The sequence below is a fragment of the Nicotiana tomentosiformis genome, chromosome 1 (assembly GCF_000390325.3).
Source record: "Nicotiana tomentosiformis chromosome 1, ASM39032v3, whole genome shotgun sequence".
NCBI classification, from domain to species: domain Eukaryota; kingdom Viridiplantae; phylum Streptophyta; class Magnoliopsida; order Solanales; family Solanaceae; genus Nicotiana; species Nicotiana tomentosiformis.
The window spans coordinates 39,731,663-39,755,627 of NC_090812.1; the positions used below are offsets into that span (position 1 = coordinate 39,731,663).

Sequence of the window (23,965 nt, forward strand, 5' to 3'; positions counted from 1 at the left end):
CGCTATCGTGTCGGCTCTCGGACGCATCAAAGATACTAAATGGCCTCGACCCATGCAGACCGATCCTACCCAAAGAAATCCCAATCAAATGTGCAAATATCATGGTACCCATGGCCACAGAATGGAAGATTGGAGGAAACTAAGAGAGGGAATAGCCCGCTTATTTAACAAAGGGCACCTTCGGGAATTTCTGAGTGATAGGGAGAAGATTCATTTTAAAAATAAGGATTTCAGCAAGCAAAACGAGCAAGAAGAACTGCAGCACGTCATTCACATGATCATCGGCGGCATCGATACCCCTCAGGGACCGGTGCTTAAACGCACTAAAACATCGATTGTGAGGGAAAAGCAATCTCGGACTCAAGATTACGCACCCATGGGGACTTTGTCTTTCGATGATGAAGATGCAGAAGGGGTCATCCAACCTCATAACAATGCATCGGCTAAGCTTGGACCCCAGGTTCAGACCGGTGAAGCAAAAGAGAAGACCCCAGTCCGAGGGAAAGCACGCATTCATAAAGAATGAGGTAACCAAGCTTTTAAAGTAGGGTCTATTCGGGAGGTAAAATATCCCGAATGGTTAGCCAACATAGTTGTAGTGCTTAAAAAAGGGAACAAACTTAGAATGTGTGTGGACTATAAGGATTTGAACAAAGCATGCCCCAAAGATTCCTTTCTGCTACCCAACATCGATCGCATGATCGATGCCACGGCCGGCCACGAGATCCTCATTTTTCTCGATGTCTATTCCGGGTATAATCAAATTCAGATGAACCCGGAGGACCAGAAAAAGACTTAATTTGTCACCAAATATGGAACATATTGTTATAATGTGATGCCCTTCGGGCTAAAAAAAATGCAGGGGCTACTTACCAACGCCTAGTAAATAAAATGTTCGAAGAACAAAAGGAAAATCAATAAAAGTTTATATTGATGACATGCTAGTAAAATCCCTGCGCGCAGAGGACCATTTGACCCATTTGCAGGAAACGTTCGAAATTTCGAGGAAATACAACATGAAGCTCAACCCTGAAAAAATGTGCTTTCGGGGTCGGTTCGGGCAAGTTCCTCGGCTTCATGGTGTCAAATCGGGAAATCGAGATTTAACCCCAATAAAATCAAATCCATCGAAGACATTATCATTGTGGACAACGTGAAAGCCGTACAAAGGCTAACGGGTCAGATTGCAGCCTTAGACCGATTCATTTCGAGATCATCTGATCGAAGTCACAAATTTTTCTCTCTACTCAAAAAGAAGAACAATTTTGCTTGGACCCCGGAGTGCCAACAAGCATTAAAGGAACTAAAACGATATCTGTCAAGCCCACCACTACTTCACACTCCAAAAATAGATGAAAAACTTTGCTTGTACTTGGTAGTATCAGAAATCGCCGTAAGCGGTGTCTTAGTTCGAGAAGAGCAAGGTACGCAATTTTCCGTTTATTATATGAGTCGAACCTTAGGAGAAGCAGAGACTAGATATCCGCTCCTAGAAAAATTAGCGCTCGCACTGATAAGCGCCTCTAGAAAGTGAAGACCGTATTTTCAGTGTCATCCTATATGCGTATTGACCACTTACCCGCTTCGTAATATTTTGCACAAACCCGAACTATCAGGCCGACTGGCCAAATGGGCCGTCGAACTCAGTGGGTACGATATCGAATATAAACCCCGTATGGCCATCAAGTCTCAAATTTTAGCAGACTTCGTGGCTGATTTCACGCCAACCCTAGTACCAGAAGTCGAAAAAGAACTCATGTTGAAATCAGATACATCATCGGGAGTATGGATCCTTTTTACGGACGGGGCTTCGAACGTGAAAGGGTCCGGGCTAGGCATAGTTTTGAAACCACCCACGAGTAACACTATTAGGCAATATATTAAAACTATCAGGTTGACTAACAACGAGGGTGAGTATGAAGCCATGATTGCAGGTCTCGAGCTAGCCAGAAACTTGGGAGCATAAGTCATTGAAGCCAACTGTGACTCTTTGCTGGTGGTGGATCAAGTAAACCAAACCTTCGAAGTTCGAGAAGGTAGAATGCAAAAGTATTTGGACAAACTGTTTGTCACTTTGCACCATTTCAAACAATGGACTTTACGGCATATTCCACGAGAACAGAATAATGAGGCCGATGTGCTTGCGAATTTGGGATCGTCGGTCGAGGTGGATAACTTGGGCTCGGGCAATGTTGTTCAACTTTCGAGATCGGTAATCGAAGAAGGTCACGCCGAGATAAATTTTACAAGCTTAACCTGGGATTGGAGAAACAAGTATATTGAATACTTAAATAGCGGAAAGCTCCCATCGGACCCTAAAGATTCTAGGACCCTACAGACTAAAGCTGCTCGATTCACGTTGGCTTCGGATAGAACGTTGTACCAAAGGACATTCGATGGACCATTGGCAGTATGCTTGGGTCCGGGAGATACCGATTACATCATACGAGAAGTGCACGAGGGCACTTGCGGGAATCACTCTGGTGCCGACACATTAGTTCGAAAAATAATCAGAGCAGGGTAGTATTGGATCGACATGGGCAAAGATGCGAAGGAATTTGTTTGTAAATGTGACAAATGTCAAAGGTTTGCACCAATGATCCATCAACCCGGAGAGCAACTCCACTCAGTCCTATCCCCACGACCGTTCATGAAATGGGGAATGGATATCGTCGGCCCTCTGCCATCGATCCCAGGTAAAGCCAAATTTATTTTATTTATGACTGACTATTTTTCTAAATGGGTTGAAGCGCAGGCGTTCAAAAAAATAAGATAGAAAGAAGTTATAGACTTTATTTGGGATCATATCATATGTCGATTCGGGATACCCGCCGAAATAGTATGTGACAATGAAAAATAATTCGTTGGCAGCAAAGTAACAAGATTCCTCGAAGATCACAAAATAAGAAGGATACTATCGACGCCATACACCCCAGTGGGAATGGACAGGCTGAATCAACGAACAAAACTGTCATTCAAAACCTAAAGAAGAGGTTGAACGACGCTAAAGGAAAATGGGGAGAAATCCTTCCCGAAGTCCTTTGGGCATATCGGACGACGTCAAAATCCAGTACGGGGGCGACCCCATTCTACTTAGTATATGAGTCTGAAGCATTAATACCAGTCGAAGTTGGTGAACCCAGTACCAGATTTCGATTCGCGATGGAAGAGTCAAATAACGAGGCTATGAATACCAGCCTCGAATTATCGGACGAAAGATGAGAAGCTGCTCTCGTCCAATTGGCCACCCAAAAGTAGCGAATCGAAAGATATTATAATCGAAGGGACAAGCTCCGCCATTTCAAGCCCGGGGACTTAGTGAGACAAGCTCCGCCATTTCAAGCCCGGGGACTTAGTGTTAAGAAAAATCACCATCAATACCCAAAATTCGAACGAAGAAAAACTAGGATCGAATTGAGAAGGACCATATCAGGTGCTCGAGAACATCAGAAAGGGATCGTACATGCTCGGCATTATAAACAACAAACAGCTATCAAGCAGCTGGAATGTATCACATCTGAAACAGTACTATTGCTAAGGTACGACCTTTCCATATTCGTTTACATTTCAAAACTGACCCATACAGAAGTCCGAACAGGGCTAAGATGGATCTTTCGATTGAAAGCACGCATTGCACTCTTTTTCCCTTAGACCGGTTTTATCCCAAATGGGTTTTTTGGCAAGGTTTTTAATGAGGCAACCATTGATCGTGTTGCACTTTCAACAATATCTGAAGTTTCTTTACAATCGACCTCGAATACTGAGGGGGCATTTGGCCGACAAATACATCGAGTTCAGATGCAAGAGAGTTATTTCACAACAACAGGGTCCCAATAGGAAAAATTGTAAGAGCCAAATGGTCAAAACGAACCATGCTCATGTAGATTGGCCTGAACCCAGGCGCGAAACATAAAAACGTGTAATGACGTGCGAAGAAAGTTCTCTTCTTTATCGACATTTTATATCCAAGGAAAATTCCTCTATTTGGAGATCTATTATGCAAACAGTCAAGTTAACTTCGACCATTATGCCTACGGGCTACATTGCATCGAGTTCGAATCATTCACTCGACTGATAAGCCTACGGGCTACCTTTTATTTCTGAGTTCGAGCATGCACTCACTCGACTACTAAGCCTATGGGCAACTTCGACCGTTATGCCTACGAGCTACATTGCATCGAGTTCGAATCATTCACTCGATTGATAAGCCTACGGGCTACCTTTTATTTCCGAGTTCAAGCATGCACTCACCCGACTACTAAGCCTACGGGCAACTTCGACCGTTATGCCTACGGGCTACATTGCATCGAGTTTGAATCATTCACTCGACTGATAAGCCTACGGGCTACCTTTTATTTTTGAGTTCGAGCATGCACTTACTCGACCACTAAGCCTACGGGCAACCTCGACTATTATGCCTACGGGCTACATTGCATCGAGTTCGAATCCTTCACTCGACTGATAAGCCTACGGGCTACCTTTTATTTTCGAGTTCGAGCATGCACTCACTCGACCACTAAGCCTACGGGCAACCTCGACTATTATGCCTACGGGCTATATTGCATCGAGTTCGAATCATTCACTCGACTGATAAGCCTATGGGATACCTTTTATTTCCGAGTTCGAGCATACACTCACTCGACTACTAAGCCTACGGGCAACTTCAACCATTATGCCTATGGGCTACATTGCATCGAGTTTGAATCATTCACTCGACTGATAAGCCAACGGGCTACTTTTATTTCGAGTTTGAGCAAGCACTCACTCGACCATCATGCCCACGGGCTACATTATTTCATTCGACAATTAGATCCACGGATTATATTTCTTCAAGTTCGAATCATTAAACTCAACTTTGATTGAATTGTAAGGCACACATAAAGTCTTCGCAAATCGGCCAAAGTTGTCTATATGCAAAAGTTTTTACATGGTTGATTACAAACAAAAAATTATGAACTAAGCTTCCTGATCATCCTCAGGGGCGCTTGCTTCTCTGTCAGGCTCTCCCCCATCCTCGGATCCACTCTTGCTACAGTCATCATCATCATCATCGCCATCAGAAGCCAAAGCTTCAGCTTCAACTTCGAGCTCTTTAGCCTTTTTTATTTCTTCAGTAAGGTCGAAGCCCCGGGCATGTATCTCCTCGAGCGTCTCCCTCCGAGACCTATATTTAGCAAGTTCGGCAATCCAATGTGCTCGGGTGTCGGCAATGTCCACCGCCTCTCGTGCCTCCATTTGAGCAGCCTCGGCATCAGCCCGATACACGGCAATGGACTTATCCGCCAAGATTTTTGATGACTCAACAACGACCTTGGCTTCAGCAAGCTGGGCTTCAAGCTCCTTGATTCTCTTAGCCTGATCCGAACCCTTTTGCTTAACGTTTCGAAGCTAAACATCGGCCGATAATAAGTTGGTCAAAATGGTCTCTTTTTCCGCAGCCAGGCGATCGATAGTCTCCTTCCATCGATTACATTCAGCTTTGATTTGATCGACTTCTTCCCAAAGTGACCCGATCTTTTTAACCTTTTGTTGCAGCTGAGACAACGAAGGGTTAACTTCCATAGTCGAGTCAACCCCATACTTTAACAGAACGAGGCTCACCTGTTTGTCAAGTTCGGCCTCTTCTTCACGAGCCTTAGCCAAATTCGCTTGGAGGTCCTTTATAGCCTCGTCCTTTTGGTTGTAAAGAAGCCGCAAGGCGTCTCTCTCCACCGAGACCTTCTGAAGCTCGGCCTCACACTGGCTAAGGTCGACCCGAAATCTACTACTGGCCTGCACAGTAGGGAAAGAACATGAGTCAAATTCGGAAAAGAACAAAGAATCCAAGTATAGTAAAATCATTACCCGAATAATGAAACGTTGTGCCTCTTCCAGTAGAAGAGAAGCATCCCCAATGTCTGAAGCATCATCGACTCCGGTAAAGCAATCCCGAAAGGGATCCCCTGCACTAGAACCTTCGCCCATATCGGGGATCTTCAATTCTCGAGCTTCCTTAACGCCTCCTCAAAAAAGGTGGGAAGAGAAGGCGAATAACCCACTGTCATAGTCCCAAGTGAATCACTCGAGGCGTCCCGATCAAGACTCGGTACAACTGCCATCGGTTCAGGAGCTTCGGTGACCTCGATAGCTCTCGCATATCGGGTCACCAAAGCCGAGGCACCTCTTTCCTCTTCTTCTTCTTCGTCTTCTTCTTCTTCTCTCAGTCGTTGGACTGAGTCAATCGAAAGGGCAATTACCTTCCTCCTCACCCTTCGAGTTTTGGGCTTGGGGCCCTCTGACCGAGAGGCAGCTTTGCGCTTCTTGTCTTTCCCTGGTCTCGAGACCGGGGACTTGGTTCCTTCTTCACCACTCGAAGGCCTCAAAGCGGCATCCTTGGTTACGCCTGCATGAAAGGAAATCGGTAACGAGTGGAGCACAAAGAACACTTCGAAGGAAACGAGAAGTAAAACCTTACCATGGTTTTTGGCTTCCCATCTGCCTTTAGCCAAATCACGCCAAGCGCGTTTGGCATAACAGGAAGTCGAGGCTTACTTCCGAACCCAATCATCAAGGTCGGGCACCGCTTGTGGCATCCAAGGGACAACTGTATATCGGGAAGAGACATAAAAAAAAATCAAAAAATGATACAAAAGGCAGCATCTTATGAGAACAACTTACGGTCGAAATTCCATTCCTCGGAGAACGACATCTTCTCTTCCAGAATAAGGTCACGGGTCCTCACCCGAATGTAATGCCACATCCAACCCCGATCCTTGTCTTCGTCGATGCTCGACATCAAAGCCTTCGATGTCCGACGATGAAGTTTGATTAATCCTCGAAAGATTTGAGGCCGATACAACTGTATGAGGTGATTCAGGAAAAAATCCAGCCCCCAGCTTTGGTGGAGAAGAAGCGAAGTAGGATTACTATACGCCATAGAGAAAGATGAATCTGACCAAGGTTGACCTGATATCTCTTGCCAAAATCGATGATCACCGGGTCAACCGGACCCAATGTGAAGGGATAAGTGTAAACACTTAAAAACCCCTCCACATGGGTGACGACGCTCTCTTCGGGGGATGGAATTTGCAACACAACCTCGGAACCCCAGTTGCAGTCTTTTCTAACGGCCTCGAGATGACCCTCCATTATAGAGCACATATACATCGAAACGTGCTCGCACCGACCCGGGACGGATGAAGGATTCTCAATCTTAAAATCAATCTTTAGAGTACACGGGCCGAGAATGTAGTCATAGGTGGACGGCTCCACCTGCGCCTTATCGCCGGACGGCCGTGAAGAATAAGCTTTCTCCTTCTGAGGCACAGTTTTCGAAGTCTTAGCCATTGATATGGGAGGAAGAAAGATAAAGGAAAGTGAAAAATTGACGACACCAAAGCTCTGGTAGCAACAAGAAAGGAAGAAAATATGGGAAAATTTGGGGGAGTAAATGCGTGAAAGAAGTAAATAATAGGTGGAAGAGCTATTTATAGGCTCGCATCATGACGGTTCAATATCACAGATGGCCGACCGCCATCTGACAAGCATTAAATACCTTGAAAGGCTGAATCGATAGGACAGCTATCACATACGTCGTATTTGATCCCTGTGAAAACGTCGTCTTATGACCCGATCGATTCACCAAAAATCACATCGATTCTCACCGCATCCTTCGTGAGAAACGAAGGGACTATCTGTATACGGTCGAAATAGATTTCGGCCTTCCTACATTCTATCGAGTTCAAGTGTTAAAAAGTCGAAATGAGATTTTGGGAGTGAACTCCGAAGTCGGTACTAACGAGCCTCGAGCCCGAATATCGCTCGAGGAGTCGGCTCGATAACCCTATCGAGCCCGTGACCGAATCGATCCGCAAGGCACTGCTTCGAGGTCGGAAATGCGCGACGCCCATCTCGAAGGTCAAACTCGAGCCAAAGGGCCCGACCCAGTAACGAGTTCGAGCGAGTATCGAGCTCACAGACAAGAGCCGTTACAACCGTACCAAGAGAGAGAATCTTGGTGAGAATCAAGGAAGAGACAAGTCATCATGGGCCTTCCACTGTATGCTTTATTTTATTATTTTTTGTAATGACCCTCTTCCATAAAAGGGAAAATCCTTGTAAGCTATGGAGGCAGAGAAGAAAAAACACACTATAACAGAAACAACCGCTTCTCATATTGAAAAATATCCCTTTATGCTTGTTTTACTTTATCTTATTCATTCTTGTTGCCCACTATTTGTATTCTCATAGTCAAGAATACATATATCTCTATTTCTATATACGATTTATATTGAATTATATCGCATATCCTTAGAACCATACACAAAATCTAACGTTATCCGATTTTTTCGGTAAACACATCGACTATAGTAAATCTAGTGAAAAGGTGCATAAAAAGTGGGAGACACTTGAAAAGATCAAATTTATGGTTAAATTTTTAATATCAATTGAGGTTTAAACTGAAATGGTCTCTTAAGTTTAGAAGTAGGTCCATTTTTATCTGTATTATGTTGAGCATGTATAGTCTTTTAAGTTTGCAAAACTTAGCATGGTCTAACAAGAAAGCATCCAAATTGACCATTAAAACTAATTAAAATATCACGGTTTTTACAGGTAACTGATATAAAAAATAATCCCGATTGATTATTTTCCAATTTCATTTCTTTCTTTAATTTCAGCACAAGTCACACCAAAAATAGAAAAATTCAAATGAGAAATACTATAAAAACAAAAAGAAAGGTCTACTAGTAACGAAAATAATATGACCGTGTAATTTAAGAGCCCGTTTGGACAAGAATTTTTTCACTTTTTTTCGAATTTTTTTTATTTTTTTTGGATATCACTGTTTGGCCATAAATTTTCTAATTTTCACTTAAAGATGAATTTTGGAATTTTTCGAAAATTTGAAAAACTCCAAAAAACTGTTTTTCAAAATTTCCACTCAAATCACTCACAAAACTTCAAAAACAACTCAAAATTATATTCATGTCCAAACACAACTCTAATTTTCAAAATACCATTTTCACTTTTGTTTTGAAATTTTACAATTCTTATGCCCAAACGCCCACTTAGATGATCTATTTGAAGATTTCGTCAATTGAACCAAAAGTGCTCAACTTTTATAAATGAGCTTTTTTTCATTTTTAGTTCGTGCCAGAAACTATTTATATTCGACAGTCGAAAAAGTATATGAAATTTATATAATTTTTGTATATAACATACAATATATATATATATATATATATATATATATATATATATTTTTTAAAATATTTTTCAACTATTATTTTGAGAGCGTCTATACAATATCATTTTCCCTTTATAAATTTAGATGATCGTATGTGCTCAAAGCACGAAAACAGAGATGAAAATAAATTTACTCTTGAACTCAAGGGATCACTTGGATTAAATTCTCCTCAAATATTATGGCTTTTTCCCATCTTTATTTTCTTCATTTACTTTTGTTTACAAATTTATGTAATTTATTTTGCATGGATACAGCTATGAAATTGAACACTTGGAAGCCCTTTTCACACTGCCAAACTGAAACCAGACAAACGCTCGTTCGTCGCTATTCCAACTTGAAAGACTACGTTTTTATTACTCTACAGTGGTTTGCCCCGTAATTAATCACAAAAACCAATGTCATTTTGTTGACCTTCCACCATTAAACCACCCTTCACATTTCACACCACGCGTCCCTCCCCCTTCTCTATATGTAGAAGAACAAGACACAATTCTTCACTGACAACCCCACAAGTTTAAACTCAAAGTAAAAAAATATTTAAAAATAAATAAATTTTGTATTTTTTTTTTACACTGAATTTGTTTTGAAAAGATTCCCATGGAGAAAATGAAGAAAGGCCAATTGGTATAACATCATGGCTCTGAACTGAAATCTGAACTTGCATTTGACCAAGTGTTAAAAAGATTAATTAACTCAAGTTTAATATTAACCCAAGTTAACTTAACTTACCTCACTCTTTCGCCCCCACCCACCCAAACTCATAAAGGGTGGGTGGTGTTGGTCAGCTTATAACTCCATTCTAACCCAAATGCAATTCTTGTATTCCTCACTCTGTCTCTCTGTCTCTTCTTAATTTGGTAAACCACTTTGGTTTACCAGAAAAGCAGCAAAGCAAAGAAGAGTGAAAACAAGAAAGAAAGAGGAGACCCTTTTTTTCTTGATTTTACACACCAACCCAATCTCTATTTCCACCTTCCAGTCCTCAACTCAACCTCCTAAATCCAACAAAATTGAATACCCACAACACCCACATTGCCATTTTTATCAATTGACGAAACCCCCCAAAAGGATAAAATCAGAAATTCAAAGCATAAAGATTGAATTTTTATTTTCTGGGCAAAAAGTTATGAAGAAATCTTCATCTTTTTCTTTTTCTTGTTCCTCTTCTTCTTCCTCATCTTCATGCATTGAACAAATCCATGAGGAAACAGAGAAGCAAAAGCTGAAACCAAAGCCAAAATCAAAGCCCAGAGCCAAACGTGCTACTAGAGCCAAGAAAATTTTAAATGCTGATTCTCCTAATTCTTCTACTGCCAGAAGAAGCTCAATTTACAGAGGTGTAACCAGGTATGTTTAAAATTTTGCTTAAACCCCACTTAATTCTCAGTGCTAATTCACACAGTAACACACTCAATCAAGGTGTTTGTGAGAAATCATAAATTCAATTGGATTTTTGTACTGGGTTTTGGTTTTTGATTGCATGCATGAAAAAATGGGCGATAAAAGAAATCGATTTTTTTTTTTTTTTTTTTTTTTTTTGCAGGCATAGATGGACAGGAAGGTATGAAGCTCACCTATGGGACAAGAGTACTTGGAATAGCATTCAGAATAAGAGAGGACGACAAAGTGAATGCTCTTTCTTTTTTTTTTTTTACTCTTATTTATCTTTCTTTTAGTTATTTATTTATTTTGTGGATTTAAAAAATGAATTGAAATCAATGAGATCTGCAGTAATTATTATATTACAGCAATTTTTACTTTTAATCTCATTTTGTTAATTTAATTAATTATCTGACTGTGTTCTTTGTTGGTTCTTGTGATGATCCCTCTCTGTCACTTGCAACGTTAACAAAAACGCCTCTTGCTGCTTAGTTTATTTGGGTAAGCACTAAACCTCTTGCAAATTTTATGACTTTAGATAAATCAGAATCATTAGTGTGGAGATATGTACAAGTGTTTTCAGCTCTATGTACAGCACCTTTTATGCATAAGTTGTTCTTAACGTAATTTCACTTGTTTGACTGTTCTTTTAATTAATCAACAAAAAAACAAATTAATTGCAAAATTTTAAATGCCATTTTCAATTTGCTATTAAATGCAGGAGCTTATGATAGTGAGGAAGCTGCTGCCCGAACTTATGATCTTGCGGCCCTTAAGTACTGGGGACCCGCTACTATACTTAATTTTCCGGTAATTAAATTCTCGGTGTTTTCTCAATAAATTCCATATTTTCCATTTTTGATATAATTTATATATTTTTTTAAAATATTTTGCATGTAAAACAAAAAGTTAGGGGGTGTTATTTTTTAGCCTCTTTTGTTTTTCTTGGAGGACAAAACGGTAGTACAGTGACAAAAAATAGTCCACTATAGACAAATAAGGATACGGTACAATTTGTGAATCGTGATGTACAACAAAACAATGCAGATCGAAACGTATAGCAAAGAGCTTGAAGAAATGCAGAGGCTATCAAAGGAAGAGTACTTGGCTTCATTACGGCGACTGAGCAGTGGATTTTCTAGGGGTGTTTCCAAATATCGTGGCGTCGCAAGGTATTTATATAATATAAAAAATATAAATTAAATCATTTCAATAATTAAATTAATTAAATTAGAAAAAGTAAAAAAAGACAAAGCAACATGCAATTTTAATTTTTACTTATATTGAGCGTACATTTAGTAGAAGTCAACAAATTTTGTGGATTTTCATGCTTTTTGCGCACAACTGGTTAAGTGGTACCCACTGGGACCTAGTTTTAGTGGGACCCATTTGGATTCACTGTCTATATGTGGGCTGTGGGGTGTGACCATGTGAGTCATGCTTAAGTGATTATGGATTCGAAAAATTGACCATTCTACGAGCTGCATTTTGCAAAAATAACCCCTTATTTTTGGACAGAACGCGAATTTGACCCACTATTGTTGGATTTTGATTTTGATTTTGACAGGCACCACCATAATGGTCGATGGGAAGCAAGAATTGGACGAGTCTTTGGAAATAAGTACCTCTATTTGGGAACTTACAGTATGTCTCTAACTTATCTTTCTTTCATTTTGCACCTTAAAATGTGGTTAGTGTGATTTCGAGTGCTAGTTTGTTGGTCGGTTCAAGGTTTTTTAGCTAGCGTTTGGCCATAGATTCCCAAATTTATTCTGAAAAATTTGATTTGGGTGAAGTTTGGTTTGAGGATGAAAATGTGTTTGGACATATGTTTTGGATGAAATTTGGTTTGGAAAAACATGAAACATGACTTATATTCACAAGTTTTAAAAACTATCACAAATACCAAACAATACTATTATCAATAACATTCATTATATTATCGCAAATCATAGTCCTGAACATAAATAAATTTGATACAAAATAATCATTTTTATAATGAACTACATGATACACTATCAGATGACCGAGAATACGAAACAACATCGTTACAAAATAATAAATGGTGGGCTCTTTTATAAAATACAAAAGTTAGGAACAATTTTTAAAAAATATAATAGGGATATTTTGGCCCAAAACCAGCTATTGAGCTGATTTTGGGATTTGGGACTTGAGATTTGGCCAAAATGTAGGCAAAATCTATGGCCAAACATGTGTTTGCCAAATAAAACCCAAGTTTATTTTGACAAAATCTATGACTAAACGGGTCCTTAGATTCTTTATTCTGAGAACTAGAATCGAAAACTTTTGGTTGACGCTAGAGGTATCTTAATCTTCTCCCTATAATCTTTGTTGTGTCCAATTCTTTTTTCAGTATAGGAGATTCAGTACTTTGAAAAGATTTATCGCTTTTGCATGTCTAACATCTAATACATCAATAGGATTAAAGCTGACATGGCACATGATAATTGGTGTTTTATATTATTTACTGCGATCAAAGTTAAAAGGCTGAGGTGGTCCAATATTAAATATTTGATGCAGATCTTTGTGGACCGTACAAAAAGTTAAGGATTTCTGTTCAACCTTATAAAAACTGAAAATATTCCTCTTTTTTCTTTAGTGGGTTTAAGCCTTACCCATTTTGTTCTGTGGTGGTTTGACTAAACTAGAGAATAAACAAAAATTTACTAGTACTACTAATGTCCATATTTAAGCAATCAATAGCTACAGAACCTCTTTAGACCATATGATTCTAGTTACTCACGAATAAGCAAAGCTTAACCTGGGATTTGGCCGGTTCCGACCATTGAGTGGGTCCCACATATGCATTATAAAATTTTTAAGTGGGTTGTTAAATTAAACATCACTTCCTATATTAAGTAAATGGAATATGGCACACCATAAAATTGGTTTATTTTTAATAGATATAAAAATATTGCCGTTTAGTTATGTAGTGTAACAACTTGCTCCATTCGGCAACTCAATTGAGCCAATTTTGATTTTTATGAAATTACCTGAATCATGTAGATGCTATGTACTTAGTTAAGTGGGAGATATTAATTACTACAGTAGTAAGAGATGTGAATAGTTAACTGTTTATTATTAATCTGTGTGTATAGATCTTGGCTCGTGATATTGTCAGACCCTTGATTCATGCTAATGGGCTGAATAATTTATGTTTAATCTCAGTAGACAATTATGCCTTTGGATTGATGCATACTGTCTCATCATCCTCATGTCCAGTCCAACTATACACTCCAAAAAACTAACCCTGATCACTGGAACAAGGCTGCAAAGACCACACCCTCCTTTATCATTTATGACATTTCTCTTTTACTTTAAGTGATGCATAAGGTACAATCTCTTCTTTTCCCCACCAATTCACCCCCCCCCTCCCCCCCCCCCAAAAAAAACAAAAAAAAAAGTAGAAGAAAAACATGTCTCTTTTTCCCTTTGGTATAATCATTAGGTCTTTGATAGTCCAACTAATCTTAATTTGCGACGCATAGGGGCCCATTTAAAGGGGAGCACTTCTTATCCTTCAGACCACAAGGGTCATCCTTTGGTATAAGGTTGGGATATCTCATGAGATTAGCTATCCTACCTTCTATATGAGATAATTAATCCCACCATTTTAGGGGTAGTTTGGTACAATGGTGGGATATCCTATGGGATTAGTTATCCCACTTTTTATATGGGATAGTGTAAAAGTTATCCTGGGATTGGCTAATACCCCAAACCAAATATAATATAGAGTTAATCCCAAATTTTATCCCAGGATTATTATCCTTATCCCATGTACCAAATGACCCTAGTGTAAAAGTTATCCCGGGATTAGGTAATACCCCAAACCAAACATGGGATAAAGTTAATCCCAAACTCTATCCTGAGATTATTATCCTTATCCCACGTACCAAACGACCCCTTAGTGATGAAGAAAAACATGTCATGTACACCTATGGGTTGAACAAGTAGTACTATATCATTCAAAAAGAGTTGAAGTTAGACACTTGTGTTGTTTTCGGAACAAGTAGTAATATAATCCCATGTTACTTGCAATTGAGGCATAATTTGTTGCTTTTTACGAACGAGTAAGCCCAATCTAGAGCGTTTATATTGTCACATACATTTAGTTTAGTTAAGATTCATCAATTTCCTTGTTACTTATGTTTTCACTTGCCGATGGCATTGGCGATTGGAAAATGCAAAATACGGCATTGTGTATTTGCCAATTGTTTTGAATGGATGATGTCTTTGTTTAGGTCTGCTGCCTTCTATTTGCAATGTTCAGTTGGTGTATTCTGGGATTTTATAAACTAGTTCAAATAGTTGAGTGCAGTAACATTATCTGGAATGAGTTTAGTGGACAAACAGATTCTTGAAATCACTGGTTATTTACTTCTTCTCCTTGCTGAAGGCACTCAAGAGGAAGCAGCTGCAGCATATGATTTAGCAGCAATTGAGTTCAGAGGGCCAAATGCAGTCACCAACTTCGACATCAGCACGTATGCAGATAAGTTGAAGAAATTCCGTGAACCAGAACTGATACCGAAGGAGGAAAAAACAGAATCCTCTGCTGAAGTGCAATCAAATGAGGTATCTGAACAACAACAGCCAGTTCAACAAGAAGAAGAAAACCAACAGAAGTTTCACCAAGAAGAGCAAGAAGAATTAGCAGTGGAACCAATAGTAGTACCAAAGTTGGAGTTTACGCCTTCACTTGATTCTGATGAAGTGACTCAACCAAAAGTTCTGAAGTTGGAGTTTGCTCCTTCAGTGGAATCTGCTGATAAAATAAAGGCCAAGGATCACGAGGAGGAAGATGACAACCCGTGGAACATGTACTTGGATGACACATTTGATTCCTTCCCAGTTTCCGACTTCTCACTTGACAAACCATCCGACTTGATGGATTTTTTCAACAATACTGGCTTTGACAACAACATTGACTTCAATTTCTACGAGCAATCAAGTGAGAATGAGTTCAACCTGGATGTATTCTCCGACAGCATGATCATCGACATGATTGAAGCTAAGGAGGAAGCAATGATGAATCCATCGAATTCGCCTACTTCATCATCATCTGTGTCTAGAACCACATCCGTTTCTAGCGACATGAAAGATGTTGGAGGTTTGGACTAAAGGTTCAGTTTTGTGTCGAAATGAAACTATAAGTTTGATAGGAAACCTTCCTCCTAGCTAGCTTTAGATGCCCTTTTCCTTTCCTAGATATAGGGACACAAGCAGAAGGCCTTGTGACTGTGTTTTAATTAGTTTCTTCTCCAAAACGAACTACTGCAGTTTAGCTATAATGTTGCTTAACAAGTTTTTGAAGGGTGAATCTATGCTCCCCTTTTTTGGCTTCATTTGCCTGTTGATATCCCCCAGCCCCTCAGTCGTATTGCATCTTTAATATTACCAAGACGAAACACAAAATGACACTCTCATACGCATAAAAGTTACATTCAAATAAACATGTAAAATGAGTTGAGCAAGGTTAGGACTCGCATCTAATTAGAGCAAGAAGGAAATTTTCTTGCAATCTTGCAATTTTACAAATGTTCTTAGTTATATATCACTCCCACACAACATATGAGATCGATAAATAAAACTCGATAAATAAAACTCAAGAAATGTTTGTAGGATCAATGAGAGAAATGTTGTAAAATATGATATACTAGTAAACAAAATTTCGGAATCAGGTGAATCAAAGGTCAGTAGCTCAATCAATACTAGCTACGCTTCCCCCTCTGAGCCTGCCTGTAATCCGGTGAAACTGTTAGACGAAGAGGACTCCGTCTTTCATGCGGAAAGCGACCCACAGAAGTCTTCTCACTTGGAGTAGAGCTTAGGAGTCGAAGATCAAAGCCTAAATGTGTCAAGGGTTGATCATCGACTATAATAACGATTAAGGAATTTGAGCGCTGAAACTCAAAAAATAAAACAACAAGACAATTATCAATTAAAAAGTGATGTGAAAGGTAATAAAGAAGTACAAACAAAAAAAGAGAAACTAAAAATATGATTTAAAAAACTGAACAAATGGTGAAATTAAAAAGAAACATAGGTAAAAGGTAAAATGAGATTATTAAATAGTACTAAGGCCAAATGGAAAAGATAATTAATGTAACAATAAAGTATTGGAGTAAGGGATTTAATAATACAATTCAATAAATTTTAAGTAATTTTACAAATATATTGTATTCTAAAATAACTATAGATTTTCTTTTCAAAATGAATAACATGGCATGTAGATGTTGGCAAAATGATAACTTTTTGATAGTTTTATTTTTTTGGACAACTAACAAATAATTTAATAATTTTACTATTATAAAAAAATAATATTGTAACTTTAATATTACATAGAGCAAAGTTAAGCAATTAAATTAAAAAATTTATGTACCAGACTTGAGGACTGAGGTATTCAAAGCTTTACCGGAGTTGCATTGCATTTGACAAAATTAAACTGAAAACTACCAAAAAGAGAAAAAAGAATTAGGACAGTGGAAAAGAGAGCAGAGAAAGTTCTTCATTCTAACAATCCCAGCACCAGCGCGCGCGAGCAGAGAGAGAGAGAGAGAGGAGAGAGGAGAGAGAGCTAGTAGTATCAGTAACACTCTAGCCTAGCCAAGAATCTTTGGAGCACTCCCAACAAATTTTGCTGAAAGTTACATACAATTAGGCTCGAATTTCAGGTTTATATTTTTGGGTAAGATTTAGCCTTCAATTTGTATTCACTTCTAATCCTTTACCCTAATTGCTTAGTTTTTACTCCCGTTAGCATAATCAACCCATATGGCCTGGCTTTGTTTATTACGTTTTTGGTAACAATTAGTACTGCTTTCTGGTGCTGAGATTATATATATTAATAATTTTTTAAGCAGTATTACTTGTTATTTTCTTTGTCCTAAACATTATTGATATCTATTTCCATATAAAGTTTAGTGGAAGGTGTATGCTCATGTGTGTAAAATTGGAGTGTTGGGTTATTCTTTTTTGTTTTTAAATGTATAAAATATTGAGTCACTGGTTACCTTGTTCCATTTCATATGATGTTAAGGCCATCTATTGTTCATTTTCTTTTTACAAGAGATGACAAGAGGACGTTTTGATCAAGAAGAAATTGATTGATCTGTCAATGTCAGTTTCCCAGTAAAATGAATATTGAAGTGATTGATGTAGAAGGGCAGAAGAGGCAAAAAACTGGGGAAATAGCTGCTGAACTAAATCACAATTTTAAACAGGGTTTGCCGGAGAATTTTACTGAAAGAGATGCTATCGTTGAATTTGATGATGGGGAAGAGAAGCCATATGTGGGGATGGAGTTTCAAACAGAAGAAGCAGCAAAGAATTTTTTTGACGCATATGCTAGGCATGTGGGCTTTAGCATACATGTTGGACAGTACAGCCGAGCTAAACCTGACGGCCCTATCATTAGTTGGGACTATTCTTGTTCCAGAGAAGTTGTTAGAAGGAAGAATATAGAGAGTTGCAACGCTATGCTTCGCATAGAGAGGAAAAATTCAGATAGTTGGGTTGTGACTAAATTCGTTGAGGATCACAATCATTCAATCGTGAATCCCAGCAAGGTGCATTACCTTCGACCTTGTAAACATTTTGCTGGTGCTTCCAAGACTGTTGGAGAGACACCGGGGGCTCCAACTGTTGTTATGGTTCCGGTGGACGGAAATCATGTATCTGTCAGTTCTAATGAAGGTGTTAAGGATGCTTCTCCTGTGGAGTCAAATCGTGTGACCAAGAACTTTAGCCCTGTCATACCAATAATGTTTATCCAGCCTTGCAGCCGAAAGAGAACACTTGGAAGAGATGCCCATAATCTTCTTGACTATTTCAAAAAAATGCAAGCGGAAAATCCTGGTTTCTACTATGCTATTCAACTTGATGATGAAAATCGCATGACGAATGCTTTTTGGGCTGATGCAAGATCGAGGATAGCTTATAGTCACTTTGGTGATGCTGTTATTTTTGATACAATGTATAGACCAAATCAATTCCAGGTTCCATTTGCTCCATTCACAGGCGTAAATCATCATGGACAAATTGTTTTGTTTGGCTGTGCATTACTCTTAGATGAGTCCGAGTCTTCCTTTACTTGGCTTTTTCGGACCTGGCTATCTGCAATGAATAATCGCCCTCCAGTTTCTATTACAACCGACCAGGATAGAGCTATTAAGGCAGCAGTCAACCAAGTATTACCGGGTACTCGTCATTGCATCTGTAAGTGGCATATCTTACGAGAAGGGCAGGAAAGATTGGCTCACATATATATGGCTCATCCTTCTTTTTATGGGAAGCTGTATAGCTGCATTAACTATTCTGAGACTATTGAGGATTTCGAATTATCTTGGGCCTCTATACTTGATAGGTATGGTCTCAGGAAAAATGAGTGGCTTCAAGCTGTATATAATGCTCGCAACCAGTGGGCTCCAGTATATTTTCGAGATACTTTCTTTGCTGCACTTCCCTCGAACCAGGGTGTAACCTCCTTTTTTGATGGATATGTGAATCAACAGACAACTCTACCAATGTTCTTTAAGCAGTATGAAAGAGCTTTAGAAAGTTCACTTGAAAGGGAAATTCAATCAGATTTTGATACAAATTGCACCACACCAATGCTAAAGACCCCATCTCCAATGGAACAACAAGCATCTAACCTCTACACCAAAAAAGTTTTTGCAAAGTTTCAAGAGGAACTAGTTGAAACTTTTGCCTACACTGCCAATAAGATTGATGGTGATGAGAGACTAAGCAAATTTAGGGTCGCAAAATATGAACAGGATGACAAAGCATACATTGTAATGTTGAATCTTGCCGAGATGAAAGCGAGTTGCAGCTGCCATATGTTTGAGTATTCGGGCATCTTGTGTAGGCACATCTTAACCGTCTTCACAGTGACTAATGTTCTTACAGTTCCGTCCCATTATATACTTAGGAGGTGGACAAGGAATGCAAAAGTTGGACAAGGATCAGAAGAAGACATTGTTAAACAAGGAATTAATTCTCTCTCTTCACGTTTCAACCACTTATGTCTGGAAGCTTTAAGATATGCGGAAGAAGGGGCAGTTTCTGTGGAGACCTATGATGCAGCGATTAGTGCTTTAAGAGACGGGTTGAGTAAGATTTCTATTGTTGCGAAAAATATTATAAGACCCCCTAGCTCACAGGGAAGTGGAAGTACTCAGGATGAGAGCATAAAAAGAACTCTGGCTACTTCTGATACCGCACCATCTTTATGGCCTTGGCAAGATACAATGCCTCGTCATTTTAACCTTAATGATGTCGGTTTACCTGCTGGTGACTTAAATCAGCCCACTATGACACCTGTGGCTATAAATCGTGATGGTGGCCTTGCTGATAATGTGGTATGAGAAGAAAGAAATACCTCTTTTGTAACTTGTATATACATTTCTCAAATTTTTATCTGTCTTTGACTATTTTGTACAAGAAAAGAATGACCTACTCAACTGCCGCAGAGATGAATTAATGCCTTTTCTCTCCTTCACGTATTTTGTTTCATGTAGGTTGTTTATACTTGTTTTAAGTCTATGACATGGGTGATTGAAAACACAACTCCAGCAAGTAAAGTGGCTGTCATCAATTTGAAGGTGTGTACCCTGTTTTAGAAAAGATTTTACTCTGAGTCATACTCTGGCTGAATACGGATAACAGATATACAGTTGATTTGATTTTTCTTCCTCCCTTGAGAAATAAATTTGATCCTCTTAATGTCTAAAATCGGTGGAAATAATAATTTCCTTTGTGAAATTTTATTTGGACATATTTGATACAACTTTCAGTTGCAAGATTATGGCAAGAGCCCAGCAGGGGAAACAGAAGTTCAGTTTAGAGTTACAAGAGTCACTCTGGAGCCAATGCTGAAATCCATGGGTTACATAAGTCAACAGCTTTCACTGCCGGCAAATAGAGTAGCTGTTATCAATTTAAAGGTTTGCATCATGAATTTCAAGATTTTATTCCTATCTCAGAATCTCATTGAAAGAGCTGGGAGCTGTTGAACTGTTGCTTTTCTGCTTCACATATTCTTAATTATATTATTTCAAGTTTGTCAGAATTGGAGCAAAGTAAACTCATTCAGTATGGACATTCTGATTAGTTACATTGGGAGGCATTCTAAAGACTATCTTAATATTAATATTAGATATTCAAATGAGCTTTATTAAGCTTTAACGTGCTTTCCATCTAGTGAATGAGCTTTATTAGATATCACTATGGCGACAGTTCTGAAAATTTTCTTTAGTAGATGGATGATGTAATTTTTCTATCAAGGGAAAGAGAGTTTCTTTCTTTTGATGTTTTGACGATTTTACCACCTGGCACCTGCATACTCGACATACAAGTGAATATGCCTAAATTATGTGAAACAAATAATGGCCTCTGTCCCTTCCCTCTTCCTCCCTTTCATCTTCTGGATGCAGTATCCCTCTGGTGTATAATTATCTCTTAATTATTCGGGTGGAAATGCACCAATAGCTTGGCCATGTATGCTAATGAAATGCTCTGCTGGGCTTTGCTATTAGGGATGGCAATGGGGCGGTGCGGGTGCGGTGCGGGTTTGAACGTTAGCGGGGCGGGGCGGGGCGGGTTCAAATTTTAAATAAATGAAAAAACACGCGGGGCGCGGGCGCGGGGCGCGGGGCGCGGGGCGCGGGGCGGGGATTTAATTTTTTGAACTAAATGATCTCCACAACCCAAAATACAGTGTCATCAATTCATGTGTCTATTATACAATGAATGATCTGGCTTTTGAAATTGTTAGAAGTTTTGAATGTAAATAAAACTAAAAAGAACTGTTATATTCTTAACTGTTATGGAGTTTTAAAAATCTTTACTGATTTTTTTCATCCTTTTGTATTACTCCTTCTCATTTTTGTTTGCCGGTGGAATTCAATTTAAATTCATATGGAAAAAATTTCGTCTTTTATTTTTTGAATCACTTATAAATATTACCATATATAATAGCACTATTCCTTGCTATTTAATTGTTGAAAAAATCTGAAGCCATATATGGCTTGAGAGACAAATAAACAGCGACCCTTCTATGTTTGAAATATATGAATGGAAAATTTAGCTTGTAAAAGGCGATCTATTTTTCTTGTCACAGTCATCTATCTTTTAAAAGGAAAAGAGAGAATTTTTATTTTTGCGGGGCGGGGCCGCCTGCCATTCCTATTTGCTATTTAGTAGTCCTTGATATGACTCTCCAAAGTAACATTCATGACAACTGAAAAGCTAATTATGAAGAGATAATAGATCCTTGTGAAATTTTAGTTAGAAAAGGTGTTCCTCTTGATTATCTACCAGCCTTGAATCGCATTTCTCCTTGTAGATTGAGAGGATTAATGTCAGTTGAATGCAGTGATGTATTGTCCTTTAATATATGAACTGATAGTTTTTATCATTTCCCATCACAGCTTCAAGATACTAAGACACCTTCTGGAGAAACTGAAGTGAAATTTCAAGTTTCAACGGATACTCTAGGATCAATGCTGAGATCGATGGCTTACATTCGTGAACAACTTTGAGTAGGTGAATACTACTTCTCTTGTTATTCTTGTCGATATATAAGAACTAGAAGCATCAATTGACTTATTTGAGATTCAACAACATACCCAGTGTTAGAAAGAGAAATTGAATAAATTGCAAGTGTCACCTGGATAGTATTATATATTTTGAGTTGATATATAAGTTGCATACATCAACCTTTAATGATTCAATACCTCTGGTTTAAATTCCTAAGCTTACTCAGTTCCTGATGTTTCTCTATGGAGGTATTCTCTGCAGCAGAATTGGTAAAGGTACATGGATTCATGTGAGTCAAACAAGAATAAGTAATGCACCTTCGATCTGAATCGCTCTGATGAAGCAGTAGCATTCTTTAGAACGATATGCACAGGATCTTTTTGAAGTTAGTAATTGGTATAATAATTTGATGGAAAGAACCTGGCATTAAAGCTGTATACAAGAGGAGAGAAATTTATACAAAAACATGACTCTTTGCAAAGAGCATTCAATCATCAATTTGGACTGGAAAGTTGTACGTGCTCCAAAAGTGTCAAGAAAACAAAGAGTTCATAAAAAGGGAAGACCGGTGCACTAAGCTCCCGCTATGCGCCGGGTCCAGGGAATGGCCAAACCACGGTCTGTTGCACGCTGCATTTTTGTAAGAGGCTGTTTCCACGGCTCGAACCCGTGACCTCCCGGTCACATGGCAGCAACGTTACCAGTTACGCCAAGAGAAAAAAAGAGTTCATACCTTATCCGAAAACATAAGAGTTCACACTGATCCAAACGTGGTTTCTTTATCCTTTGATAGAATCAGGTCTATGGTAAGTCAGAGAAGAACCATTCAAAAGACCAAATTGGAGATATTTGAAGATTGCTCGACTTCTTTTCCTACATCTGTGTTGTTAGTTGCTCATCATCATATAAGAAGTTGTTGTTGATGATGATGGATGACAATAACGAGTTTTTTGCCACATATTATGTAGGAACTCCGTGTAAATTGCTTGTGGAGGCAGAGACAGCACATATTCACAGCTGTAGTTATCTCTAGCAGCCACTCTGTTTGCTCTACTTTCTGTTAGCACTTAGTCTAACTATTCTATGTAGTTGACCGAACTTACCTTGTAGTTGTATGCTGGAAAATTAGTTGTACATGTCTGTGTGGAGGATCTTGCAAAGAATGTAATCATTTTAGGTTAGTAGTAATTGCTGTTTCATTGATAGATACCGGTCAATTTATCCTTTATAGTTTAGGTATAGGTGTAATCTATTATATTCCTATGTAAGCTGCCTGTGCTAATATCACTCCCATGTATGAGGGATATCTCTTGTATTCCGCTAGATGAAAGTTTGAAACCAATTTCATGCAATTTATTGTTCTATCGTCATTACATTTAATTTGATATAGTGTCCATGGTTGAAGGATTGAGTTGATTTGTCTCGAATTCCCTCTGTTCTGTGTATGTACCTTTAGTCCCTCTATTTTGAGTTGCAGCACGTAAACCCCAAGTAATTATCATTACCATTTATTGAATTTCAATTGCTGGCCTTCTGTCCTGAGGTTTAGTGAAATTTTTGATTGTTATCTATCGGAATGTTTCGCATTTTAGATTAGATATGCTAGGAATGCTCAGTATACAATTTCTGAATTTGAACTATAGGAGAGTGTAATATGACCATTAATTTAGCTTCTTCTCAAGTGGGCTAAATTTTCATGACATTTGTCATGACATAATATCCACTATAACAAAATTTGTAGATCATGACATTTGCCATGACATAATATCCACTATTAGGACAAGGATTTCTTGCTAT

At 38.7% G+C, this 23,965-nt stretch overlaps 3 protein-coding genes across 9 annotated transcripts; 2 read left to right on the top strand and 1 right to left on the bottom strand.

Moving 5' to 3' along the window:
• Positions 1-4,956: 4,956 nt before the first annotated feature.
• LOC138905988 (uncharacterized) lies at positions 4,957-5,964 on the bottom strand. Its single transcript, XM_070194503.1, has 3 exons — positions 5,845-5,964; positions 5,602-5,772; positions 4,957-5,388 (listed from the first exon to the last, which is right to left on the bottom strand). Exons 1-3 carry the CDS (start codon positions 5,962-5,964, stop codon positions 4,957-4,959), a joined length of 723 nt encoding a protein of 240 aa, XP_070050604.1.
• Positions 5,965-9,985: 4,021 nt separating this feature from the next.
• Positions 9,986-15,972, top strand: LOC104109410 (AP2-like ethylene-responsive transcription factor At1g79700). The gene is made up of 7 exons (XM_009618705.3): positions 9,986-10,573; positions 10,770-10,852; positions 11,099-11,107; positions 11,328-11,416; positions 11,654-11,778; positions 12,174-12,250; positions 15,024-15,972. The coding sequence occupies exons 1-7, from the start codon at positions 10,353-10,355 to the stop codon at positions 15,746-15,748; spliced, it is 1,329 nt and encodes a 442-aa protein (XP_009617000.1). The 5' UTR covers positions 9,986-10,352; the 3' UTR covers positions 15,749-15,972.
• A 1,204-nt stretch (positions 15,973-17,176) lies between these two features.
• Positions 17,177-23,520, top strand: LOC104109409 (protein FAR1-RELATED SEQUENCE 3-like). 7 transcript variants are annotated; one of them, XM_009618697.4, is made up of 6 exons: positions 17,177-17,315; positions 17,697-19,989; positions 20,149-20,232; positions 20,425-20,574; positions 22,060-22,174; positions 22,417-23,520. In XM_009618697.4, the coding sequence occupies exons 2-5, from the start codon at positions 17,764-17,766 to the stop codon at positions 22,168-22,170; spliced, it is 2,571 nt and encodes an 856-aa protein (XP_009616992.1). In that variant the 5' UTR covers positions 17,177-17,315; positions 17,697-17,763; the 3' UTR covers positions 22,171-22,174; positions 22,417-23,520. The 7 variants fall into 7 exon arrangements, with proteins under 7 accessions (XP_009616992.1, XP_009616995.1, XP_009616997.1 ...); XM_009618700.4 differs by having other exon boundaries at positions 22,430-23,520; XM_009618702.4 differs by having other exon boundaries at positions 22,433-23,520.
• The last annotated feature ends 445 nt before the right edge of the window (positions 23,521-23,965 follow it).

What these genes read in the sequence shown, in the direction of transcription:
- LOC138905988 (XM_070194503.1), bottom strand. Translation starts at nt 5,964, where the DNA reads ATGGGCGAAGGTTCTAGTGCAGGGGATCCCTTTCGGGATTGCTTTACC. An exon ending in CACAACGTTTCATTATTCGG is followed by an intron (nt 5,773 to 5,844) that starts GTAATGATTTTA and finishes CCTACTGTGCAG; the next exon opens with GCCAGTAGTAGATTTCGGGT. An exon ending in AGGCCGAACTTGACAAACAG is followed by an intron (nt 5,389 to 5,601) that starts GTGAGCCTCGTT and finishes GCCGATGTTTAG; the next exon opens with CTTCGAAACGTTAAGCAAAA.
- LOC104109410 (XM_009618705.3), top strand. Translation starts at nt 10,353, where the DNA reads ATGAAGAAATCTTCATCTTTTTCTTTTTCTTGTTCCTCTTCTTCTTCC. An exon ending in AAATATCGTGGCGTCGCAAG is followed by an intron (nt 11,779 to 12,173) that starts GTATTTATATAA and finishes TGATTTTGACAG; the next exon opens with GCACCACCATAATGGTCGAT. An exon ending in CCTCTATTTGGGAACTTACA is followed by an intron (nt 12,251 to 15,023) that starts GTATGTCTCTAA and finishes TCCTTGCTGAAG; the next exon opens with GCACTCAAGAGGAAGCAGCT.
- LOC104109409 (XM_009618697.4), top strand. Translation starts at nt 17,764, where the DNA reads ATGAATATTGAAGTGATTGATGTAGAAGGGCAGAAGAGGCAAAAAACT. An exon ending in TGGCTGTCATCAATTTGAAG is followed by an intron (nt 20,233 to 20,424) that starts GTGTGTACCCTG and finishes TACAACTTTCAG; the next exon opens with TTGCAAGATTATGGCAAGAG. An exon ending in TAGCTGTTATCAATTTAAAG is followed by an intron (nt 20,575 to 22,059) that starts GTTTGCATCATG and finishes TTCCCATCACAG; the next exon opens with CTTCAAGATACTAAGACACC.